The sequence below is a fragment of the Scomber scombrus genome, chromosome 12 (genome assembly GCF_963691925.1).
Source record: "Scomber scombrus chromosome 12, fScoSco1.1, whole genome shotgun sequence".
In the NCBI taxonomy this organism is placed as follows: Eukaryota; Metazoa; Chordata; class Actinopteri; order Scombriformes; family Scombridae; genus Scomber; species Scomber scombrus.
This window is the reverse complement of record NC_084981.1, coordinates 14,865,126-14,877,194: the sequence shown is the minus strand read 5'-3', so window position 1 is coordinate 14,877,194 and position 12,069 is coordinate 14,865,126. Positions and strand designations below refer to the sequence as shown.

The 12,069-nt window shown below is 40.2% G+C and overlaps 1 protein-coding gene across 1 annotated transcript in view; it reads right to left on the bottom strand.

Annotated features, from left to right (window-relative positions):
* The window catches only part of zgc:171482 (zinc finger protein), a 50,091-nt gene that overhangs the window by 15,418 nt on the left and 22,604 nt on the right, over positions 1–12,069 (bottom strand). The window contains exon 5 of the mRNA XM_062430961.1: positions 4,534–4,630. Within this exon, the coding sequence (XP_062286945.1) occupies positions 4,534–4,630 (97 nt within the window). The remainder of the gene's footprint in view (positions 1–4,533; positions 4,631–12,069) is intronic.

Genomic DNA, 12,069 nt, shown 5'->3' with positions numbered 1-12,069 from the left:
TTTATTGGTCACAGAGGTGCTTTACCTCAATTGGTTACAAATCTATAGGCTCATTATTGTAGTTATTTATTTAAAAAAGGCACGAAATGCATGTCTATTTATTTGTTTATTTAACTATCTTAGTGTTTATTATTTAGAATTTTAATTCCATAAATCAATTATACACCTTGGTAAAAATTTAGACTTATGAAATTAATAAAAATAGGACTGAAAAGTGATTATTTTCATTATCCATTAATATATTATTTCTCGATTGATCAATCAGTCCAGAAAATGGTGACAAATGTCAATCACGGTTTCCCATGGTCCACAGATTTTGTTCCGTTCAACAGTCCATAACTCAAAGATATTCAATTTACTGTCGAAGACTACATTACCCCAAAAAATATTCACATTTCAGAAGCTGGAAAGAAATGTTTTTGATATTTTTTGTTAAAAATGTGTCAAAATGACGAATCGATTATTAAAATAGTTAGTAGGTGATTATTTTTCTGTTGATCGATTAATTGTCTAACTGTCGTGGCTAAAGTGTAATTTGCAATGTTGCACTCTGCAGTTTAACCATTAGTTTTTTTTACTTGGACAGATTGTCATACATAAACAGCAGCTGAACATCACAAGACCCTGTATACTTTAAACTGCAGCACAGGAACTTTTGTGTGTATTGGACATAAAATCACTGTGGAAGTCTGTAATATAAACTTCATGCTTTTAAAATCTGTATGAAAATGACTAAAAAAAGAAAAAAAAGATGAACTTTACAATATAGATGTTTCAGGCATTGAGCTCTTATTTAGACTGACCATGCACGTGATGTCTCTAAGTTTGAGACTTTGGCCTTAAAATTAATCTCCAACTCTACTCCCACTATCTTCCCTAATCAGTTCAGTATACATTTATCGACATCCTGAAGTCTCATCACACATAACAACTGAACTCCTGAGAAAAACATAGTTTCCTGCAAATAGTCATCAAACACTCATTGTGCTCCTAAATGTCAGCGTTATCTCTCCTCCTCCTGTCGACATCCTCATGTACAGTTCTTGGTAAATTCCACTGCTTTGAAGTAAGACTGAAGCCCAGTTCTGCACACTTGTCTCCCAAACTTCCTCCACTTCAGACCACTTCCTGTAATTCTGTCTGATGGGGTGGATGAGGGACTTTCTCCCCTTCTATCCAGTGACCTATCAGTACTACTCCTATAATTCTCCCTGGTACTCCTCTCTCTCAGGCTGTCTCTCACTGCCCTCTATCCACTAATTCCCTGTCAATCCACCCTCTCCATCCTAGGCAGAAAAGCTCCGCAACTGTCAGCAACCCTGAATTCACCTCAGTGTCCACTCTAAATCTGCTTCTTATCTCTTTGGTTCCACCTTTCCATTCAATTTAAGGAGATTGTCTTTATACTGCAGTTTTGTTTAACTTTTTCCTGCTCTTTGCACCTTTCTGTCTCTCATACATCTTGCTCCTGTCTTTATTACTATATTTCTCCATGTCCACTTGTCTCTCCTTATACATTTTTCCTCAGTCTTTTGCCATCTCTCCTCCTTTTTTTCCTCTTTCTTGAACACAATATGTCTTTCTGTCTCACTGCATCACTCCACCTATCTGTTTCTCTTTGTCTGTGGTGCATACTGTCTCTCTTGTGTTGATCGGTCTCGCTTCCTCTCTCATAAACATGACTCTGACAGTGTGTCCTGCCCTCTTTTCTGCATTACGGCAGTAAAACTGACATCGGGAGAGAGTTATGACCCAGTGAGTTCCAGCTGTGAGTTACAGCGTTTGTGCAGAAATATTATACACCTCAGCAATCACACATTTTAGGAGTTTACCAGCCACTCTTATTCAGACTGACTTAGCGTGAGCTATATTACACGTTAACTATTTTGCTTACTGACATGCAGTTATTAATGGATATTGCCTGCTGTGAACATCAATTCGGTGACCTTCAGTTTCACCTAAAAACACAACAAAACATATTTGCCTCCAACTCAACAACATATCTCCTCAAATACAATGATGCAGTTACTCCTCTTCAGTAGCAAACCCTTGAGAACAAATTTCTACCAAAATACACATGCAAACTGTTTGTTTGTGCAAAAAAAGGGGAAAAAATCCCATTGACTTCTTTGGATAACATCAGCAACTGTATTCAACTCTGTTTGAACATTTCAAATATAAATGTTGTTGCTTTCAGCTTCACAAACCAAATTCTAGTTAAGTCCCGTTGTGCTGGTGTGAGCAGCTATCTCTGAACCTCAGCAAATCACACTGAATCTCTGAATGTACTGCTAACACTGTGGGTGGAAAAAGAGGTTGTATTGTTGGATGTTGGGCTCAACGTAAATGCCTAAAGGTGTCCTGTTTCCATCCCAACACATTTTTTTAAAACTCATTTTACCCCCGGGCCACAGCTCCAGCATCAGCCTCAGCTGACTAACCAAATCTGGTTTTCCACTTTCTATGTTGATGTTATATTATATATAAGAAATATTATGGTCTATTAGTGAGTGCAAAAAAATGTTCTTTGAAACAAAATTAAATCCAGCAATGGAGTATTTCAAACACATTTCGAGAAATCTCTAGAATCAGCTGTCATTTTCTTCCTCATCACTTTCTCATAAATCTCTAAAGATTTCACTTAGAACAGAGGAATCCACTATCTGACTAGCTGATTTTCTTCCTTGCTTCATAAAACGTAACTCTTTGATATTGACTGAGACTGAGTGAATTGTTATAAGGGAAGATTTTGCCTTTAACTGCACTGACAGGAGAAAAATATGACAACTATGGCGTGTCCATGTAGATCACATGCTGCATATACTATGTAGAGCATACATGATGATTCTCATCAGAACCAAAAATAGAGTTTGGAGTTTACCCTCGGCTAAAAGAAAATATATCTTATTATTTACTTTCTGTATACAGATACCTTCTGTATTTGTCTCTTGGTCCTTCACTCACTGCCTCTCTCGTCCGCGTTATCGCCGTTGTTTTCCTCACTACACCCACCACTTTCTGTCTAAGAATGAACTTGTTTGCAGAAGTTTGGTGTAGCCCAGACAAGTTCTGCTACAGGGTGGACTAATACAGACATTTGAGCTGAAGTGCCTTAACTTAAAAAAGAAGAAAAGGAAAGAAAACAAGAAACAGCAGTAACAACAAAATTATATCTTCAAGTGCCCTTTTATCTGACAAATAGTCCCTTCATAACACACTTAATTTCCATTACACTGCTTTAAATATAGAAAGACACATACATGCACAGAGACTCACACTCTGCCTATAGCCACGCTCACAGCTACCTCATGGTAAATGCATGAAATGTAACTGTTCCATATCACAGTCCCTTCTGCTGGTGGATATAAATCCCCTTACATTGGCTGGGATTACATTCTTTAAATCCATACTGAAAATGGCCACACCGCCTCATTGTGTTATTGTTATTATTTACAATAGGCTGCCAGTCTGCTCCACATCTGTGTGCATTATTTGATCACGTCAGTGTAGCTTATGTAGACTCATCAGATATTTACACCCTTTGATCATTTTATAGCTGGAGGCAGTCCTGCCCCGTGAAGCACTTTGACTTTTTCTCTTGCTATACATACTGTATGTTCATCTGTCTCCTCGAAATGATGTTTACAAAGTACTCATTTGTTTTGCCAGTTGTGTTTGGAGAGAAACATGATTGCAACATGATGTTGACAGGTAGCATTTTTCTGGTGCAGGTTAGATATAGTATGTATGTGCCTGATGGTAAATGTACGGAGGTATCAGGATGGATGGTGGGTGCTGTGGACTTTTTCAGTATCAATCCAAGACCAGATCTTTCCCTAACCTTAACCAAGTGCTGTGAGCCTCTAAACACAAAACCATAAAAACATTGTATCAAGCGTTATTCACTACAAGTGGATGCTGTATTTCAGGAGCAGATATTGTAGGAAAACAAAAGGAATTTGCAGATACAATCTTAATTAACATTTTACGCTTTGGAAGACACACTAATGATCAACATTTCCTCATTGTCATGATAGAAAGCGCAATCATGGCTGCATTGTTTTTTTCGACAATGTATTTGCTGTTGCAAATTAGTTGTGGATAAATGTGATTTCTAGGAGACAGGTTTGAAATGTCAATGCTACAAGTTTTGCTTGTCTCAAAAAATGCAAAATATTTCAGGTAGTCGGGTTTAGATCCAATCTGATCATTTCAATGACAAACCATGCCGACCATGCCTCATCCCTTCAGCCCTCAACAGTCAGGTAGCTGCATTTACCATTTCATCATTTTGCATCCTTGTTGTTTACTATGTGAATATACAGTATGTTTAAAGTGTATGTTTGTGGGAGTGACCATGCTGACATCACATACATTTCTTCTATATGCAAGAAAGTAAAGGGATTGTGCTTCAGTTCATACAGTCTTCAGCCCAACTCGCATTAACACTACAGTTTTCCTTTAGTTCAATTGAATATCAAGTTCATTCATACGTTTATCCAAACATACACGGTGATGAGTTGTTGTACTCACTTGTTCTGGTGCTTGGAGCCCTGGAGGTGTGCATGGTACTGCTCAATGGAGTTGAGGACCACACTGCAGACACTACAGGAGTAACTACTGCGCAGCCCTGGAGAGACAGAAGCACACATCCACACAGGTACAGCAGTTACTGTAAAGGCACTTTGAAGAAGTTTGGACCATAAAAGCCCTTGAAAGCTGCCATCATCATTACCATCATCATCATCTGAAGTAACATCAGCAGTTGCAGTAAGGCCAACAGGAACAACAATAAAAACTGAACTGACACCAAATAACTGTCCTATTTTTACTCTGCAGTACAGGGTAATTTTCCTAATTAGAGTGCATCTGGAGAAAGATTTGATTAGACTAATCATTACTGCCTTCTTTCTTGTGTGTGTGTGTGTGTGTGTGTGTGTGTGTGTGTGTGTGTGTGTGTGTGTGTGTGTGTGTGTGTGTGTGTGTGTGTGTGTGTGTGTGTGTGTGTGTGTGTGTGTGTGTGTGTGTGTGTGTGTGTGTGTGTGTGTGTGTGTGTGTGTGTGTGTGTGTGTGTGTGTGTGTGTGTGTAAGCTCTACCAGGGTGAGAAGAATTAGGACAGAAGAAGAAAAGACAAAGCGCAGTAGCTTTCTACACGTACAGCATTGTATTGGTGAATGTGTGCTTGAGATGGTGCGGCTCAGACACAGATGTGAACTAATTAGAGGGTTTGCAGGTGGTCGAGATGAACACCCAAAAATAGATGGATGAGGATGGGAGACACTGACAGAGTGGGGTGAAGCAAGATGGAGGGGCGGGCGGTGGGTTAGGTAGACAGAAGGAGTGAATAGAGAACATTTCCGGCGTAAAATAAGACAAGTATAAAAAGATAGAGTGGAGATGGAGAAATTGTGATGATAGTGAGTTGTCTTACTGCAGCAGTGATGTAAAATGCAGCTGTTTAATGACCACATGAGGAAACATGACATGTGTGCATCCATCCTCACGTGACTGATTTCTAAATCTTTCTTTCTTTCACAAGTAGAGGAAGCAGAGGAAATGCACTCTGTGTCGATGCAGATAAGGCAATCAACAACACAACTTAATTGGCTGCGTTTTCTCTGTCAGAAATGCAATTAAGGGCTATTTTTGTTTTCTCACATTTTACAAAAGGCAGAGCTGTCACTGCATAACTTTCCTCAGATCTGATATGAACAACCTTGTCACTTCAGGGTTGTATGACAAAACAGTCAAAAATTAATTGCTGTGAGACTATGCCCCCCAGCCTGCCCTTGTTCACCCGCCTCCCCTTCCTCTCTCTCCTCTGCTCTGTCTCTGCTTGTTTTTTTTTATTTTCATTTTTTAAGATGAACTTGGACGGTTGTTCAGCTCATATGTGTGTGGGTGCCATTTCCCTTGTTGTCATTACTGTCCTTAAGATTTATGAGTTGTCTGTGTATTGCATCACCTTTTGACCTTCAGAGGCGGTAATTGGTGAAGTATGTTGGGAGATGGAACTTGTAATATAGTTAGGAGTGGTGGGAGGTCATTTAGACTGGGCCAGAGCTGCATAATGTGGCATATCCACTCCCTGTTGTCTCCCAGTCACTGTGTCTGTTTCAGGGTCCTTAATCACCCCTGAAACAGAGGGTGATTAAGGACAAGCAGTCATTTACAAGAAATCCACGACTAAATTAGTTGCCTGGAGTAAGCGCTGTCTTGGCTTAAATGTTGATATTTTGCATTTATTAGGAGATAATCTGTAACTCTGTGTGTGCATGACGTGAAAGGAGAAAAAGAGAGATAGTACATCCTCTTCCCCAAAATGTCATTACTTCTGTACCTCTTTTAATGAAAAGGCTATTAATTGGAGAAGAGATAATTTAGAAAAGAAAGAAGGAATGATAAGTCTTTCTCATTCTCCTTCCCTTTTTCTACTCCGTTATTCTATACTGCTGCCAGGATTACACAAAGAGGTCTGTTCTTTTATACACGGTTAAGTGTGTTTTATGTGCTTTTGCGTACATGTACACACACACAAAGGCAGCTTCCCTGCTTTTAGTCTGATTGATGTCCCCTCCCTGCTGCCTGGCCGAGTAGCACTGATCTACAATATGCTGCAGTTTGCGTCGGCGCCAGAATATGTGCAATGCTCATGTGCCAGACGATTGAACATGCAGCCATGAAAATACACACAGACACACACACATGCAGGCACACACACAGGGACACATACACAGACACTGTGGTTTGGTTAATAAAGTAGTTCTGGCAGAAGACCCCGCTGTGCCATAATCCATGTTAATTACATGCAAGGAAAGTGTGCGTGCTATGTGAGCGACAGCACGCAGCGCAGGGCTGTGAATGTGGGTTTTTGTGAGCATGACCAGTATTTGTGAGGGTGTTTTAAGCCCTGTTAATTACACAAGACGATATGCCAGGCAGAGAGAAAAGAGGGGGTGAGATGAGCTCAGGCAGTGGGTGTGGTGCTGTTTGTGGCTGTTGTTTAATGCACAGAGCCTTCTGGCATTGCTGGCACCACTGGTATGGAGGCGCCTAAATGCTTGTCAGAAAAGTAATGAGCTGAAAATGGAGGAAATTGTGTTCTTATCAAGAGCCCTGTTGCGAAGGCATCCAAAGTCTTCCTGTAGAGTCAGTGACTGATATATTTTCACTTAGCCACAGCACTTGGCTCGTTCCATTAGGATGCTCTGCCAAGCTATAACTGCAGCTTCTCATCATTCCCAATTGGATCTTTAGGTAGTGGTCAGCGCTGATGAAATCTAGTGTTAAATAATCATTGTTGGTTAAATAGTGGGATGGTACTGTACAGAGCAGCAGAGGGAGGAAATGTGTCTTAAACATGCTGTATACCCACCCCCACTGAACATCAAATTAAATGAGGATCATTTCAAGGTAGAGTTTCCTCTATTTTCTGCTTCTTTCCTATGGGACAAACTGCAGCTGAGAATCTCATTGTAAAGTACTCATCTTTTAATTTTATTCGCTGTAGACGCAGGATAATAGTTTACAGAGCTCTTACTACCCCAGAGCCTTTGTGCTGTGGAACACCATTAGTTTACCATGCGCTTTGCAAGATTAAAAAGGAGCTGGATCCAAAAAGAAGCCCATTGAGATGCAATCAAAACCAAAAGTCTGCAGCAAACGCTCGACAGCACGTCTCACAGGAATATATCACAAATACCATCACAGAGAGGGGTTGAGCATTGGGTCAGACTCCAACTGAATCCAAGTGGAATTTTACCAAGGAGCAAACTTTGAAGGTCCTATTGAGGGACTAATTATTTTTTCAGAGAATGTCACATTAATTGGGAAGACCATCTGTTTTAAACCCAAAAAAAAAAAAAAAAAAAAAGTCACACACGGGAAACTCTTTCTGAACTATTGTTTTTAAATAAGGAAGCCACATTCCTTTACATTTTTTACATTGTAGTTTGCATTGTTTATCCTCTGACTCATGTTAACAAATGAATAAATGCATATTAAGGCTCAGTATTGGTTTTCAATATCACCCCCTTGTGAAATTTGACACTTGAGATTTGGTACTGATACAAAAACAAAACTTTTTACACTGCTCTAGTTTGGAAAATATAAATATGTTCAACTTTTTTGTGTTTTTAAATTAACAGTAGTAGTGCTGAAACGATTAGTAGATGAATGTGATTGTTAAATGACTTACAAATTAATCCACAATTATTCTGATAAAATTACAGTTTAATCAAGTCACTGTCAAAATTTTAAATAAATTGAATATCTTTTGGGTTTTGGACTGTTGGTCCGACAAAACAAGACGTTTGGGCCCTGGGCACTTTTGATTGGCAGTTTAATCCATGACAATAATAGAGAGATGTAACCAAACTAAACATTTTTTAATTGCTCAATGCTGTGTTGTGGAAATATCTAATCAAAGAATAAGTAAACAAGTCTAAGAATCCAATGCCAAATTTCGGTTGGAAACCAAAACGTATTGAGTGTCCACACCCAGATGTAGCTAATTTGTGGGCGCTAGGTGCTTCTACTGTATATCTTGTTTATGTGTGCATGTATGTAAGCCTGCTAGTGCCACATTGTCACACTGAGTGCTGTCTTATGGGGGAGGAGGTCAGTCCTGTCTCCCCACTCAGACACAGTCATCAATTACACACAATTTTCTCTGCTTTGGTACTTCACCCTCTTGGGTTCTCTCTCTCACACACACACACACACACACACACACACACACACACACACACACACACACACACACACACACACACACACACACACACACACACGTACACTCCAGTCCGAGACGCTTATCTCACTGCTTATAACTCGCGACTCGAGTCTCCAGAGAGAAGAGACAATGCGCCAGCTCTGTCTTGAGGGGTTTCTACCCCTGTCATGATTTATGTAAAGACACAGCCGAGTCAGCCGGGCTCCGTCCCTCATCAGTAACCACCCCCACTGCAATTCCCTCATCCACCTCTGTAATCCATCTCCAAGGGTTCTGTCTGGCACCTAGCCGTGGAAAATAACGACATACTCCCCTGTGCCCCGTCTGCGCAGTTACAAAAGAAAAATCCAAGAAGTAAAAAAACATAAATATAATATATAAATAGATATAAATGTCACTGGCATTTTGTGATAGGTTTTGGTCGTGAGGGTGTGAAAGGAGGTGAGCAGCAGAGAGGGGAGGGAGATAAAGAGAGAATATGCAAGTAGGCCTACAAGTACATTTCAGTATCATCAATAGGAAACAACCAGACTCTGCAGCCATAGTTTGGCGAGAGAGGAAATATTGGTGTCTTAGTAATTCACCTGTGCCTTGTGGGGAGCCAATGAGAATGACAGATGAGACATGACGAGTTCGGAGCCCCTGGTGAGCTACACACACACACACACAAAACAGCAATCGCACCAACAAACAAAAACACAAGACGGAGTATAGCGACAGGAAGGGGGGTTGGGTAAAGAATATAAAACAGAATGTAAACAGAAAACGGTTCCAAGGAGAGAAAGGAGGACAAAAGACAGAGATGAATCTACACTTGGTTGACACTGAATTTTTCATTTCTCCCCCCTCCTCTTCCTCCTCTCTCTCTCTGCCGCCTTGTGTTCGACCCTCCCTCTGAGATTACACCGGGCGCACCTGTGACTTCACACCTGAAGTGGTGATAAAAGCCAATCAGATGTGAGAATCTTGCACCAATGGAAAATGTGTCTCACTGAAGAAGAAACGACTGCTGACAATTGAGCCGTACTGTGATGAACAAAGTGTTTCAGAGTAAAGGCACTGGAATAAACACTTGATTGATGGCACATATAATAGATCGCGTCAGCAGCGAGCTCACTTAGAAATCTTAGACCAGTTCATGGCCCGTGAAAGGAAGACGGTTAATAGATTTTTTCAACACTCTGTTCTTTGAGTGAAAACATCTCGATTTAATCTACACAGCAGCGAAAGCTACATTTTATATTTACAAAGTATATTAACAATTTTCAAGCATTTTCTATTACATCCTGATATTTGAAGTCCAATTCTCCCAAAAAAAGCACTGAGGTTGTGATATCTGGGTCACAGTGTGTGGATAGAGGACGATATCCAACATGACACCACTTAAAGCCTCTGAGCCAGTGTAGGCGGAAACATGACTCATGCTTTTAATATGATTGGCTTCTTGAGATGATGGTTTGTGTCATGGCACCTGGAGCACACACAGCGAACAGCGCGGCTTAGGCTCCTGGATGATTTGCGTGTGTGTGTGTGCGTGCCAGGCGTGCGGTATGAGTGTGTAAAATCTGACGGTGTTGTGTGACGATCACGTGCATGTTGTGCTGCCCGCTAAAGTGGGATGATGTTAGATCATATCACTCATAGGAACCAGAAAAGGAAAAGCATTTATGTGCCAAATACTATTACTAATATAATTCGAATATCCTTCTGGCAGAAATGTGTGTATGCGCATGTGAATCTGCTTTGTTTGTGCATGGAAGTGTTTGTGGGAGAGAAGGAGAGAGAAAGAGAAAAGTAATTAAAGCCCAGTGCTTGTTATGCTAACTGTAATTTGATCTCGGTTTTACCAATTAGTTATATACACTATGAAATAATCTAATTTTAATCCCTCATTTGACCCCTTTCATGTTTCCTTCTGTGTGGGATTTATGTTTCAACACTCAGCAGAAATATTAGTGTGTTACATGTTATTATTTAGCTGCCTGAGCTTAGTACTGTGAGCTGTTTTCTCTTAAGTAAACTTTATGCAGCGTGCCAACAGAGATCCTATGACTTTGACAGTTTTACACATCGCAATGCTAGCACTAACAAGTGTGAAAGCTGTGCTGTAATCTGAGGAGACTGTGTCCCCAGACAACCGTCATAGAAAGGTTAGACTGTGACAAACACATGATGAGTAAAATGTGTCAAAATTTCAGTTGGACTGAGATACGCAGTTAATTATAGAGAGACAAATGTTTTCTTGAGATGATGGATGAGCTGACTCTTAATGGCTTAGACAGACACAAACCCTTAAGACTATTTACCCTGTAAACACATTTAAAAGATTACTCCAGTGAATTCGCATTACATTTCTGTCAGGGAGGAGTCAGAATTGATGCAGCAGAGACAGAGACCAGCTGACTTTCAGGGTGCTTTCAGACATGCACTGTTTAGTCTGCTTGAATTGGACTCGGCTCGTTATCTTCCCTTGGTGTAATTCATTTGAGCAGATCTGATTACAACAATCTTACTCAGGGGCAACCCAAAACAACCATACCAAGATCCTTTAGAGGATGTGGTTTCAGTCTGATCCCAAGTGAACTCTAGACTGGTTCATTATTGTTGAGAACATGATACCTAGATATACTCTGTGTTCTCTACAAGCTGAATGGGTCCAGTAGCGAAATGAACGAAATCAACAGCAGCTAGCTGAAGAATGAATTGAGTTCAGACCTGGACTAGTGCAACATAGTATGTTGTGTATTTGGGCATATAGGAGCTTCTGCAGGACTTTCTTCCTAAATTAAGATTTTGCTCCCACCCAGGACACATCTGACCAAAGAGTATTCTCATGTGGCTTGAGACGTGTTTTGGTTCGCTTGGATTTTTCTCTGTGTGAAAAGAAATGTGAAAAAAATAAAGTTTACTAACTCATCAACTGATTCAGACCAGAGCAAGCAAATATAGCACTGAAAATACCCTAAGTCCCTAATGTGGGTCAAGCGCCAGACATATACTTACCATGATGCAACTTAAAAGCATCTTTTGTTAAATCCTCCCTCCTCAGTTTGTAACACAAGCACAAGGCAATTATGAGATTTCTGGTCATCTGTAGGATATTCATTCTTCATGAGGGTGATTAAGTGGAAACACAAATGGTTCAGGACACAGTCAGAAAGACAGTCATATAGAAGTCATGTTTCTGCCCAGTTGTATGGTAAATGTGACTAAGCCGATCTTAACAGTAATCGGTTGATGGAGCTAATTTTATATAAATGATGTGGCTTAAATCAGTATAATATTATGTAAAATGCACACTGCATTGAAAGGCATATAAATGTTTCAGAAGTTC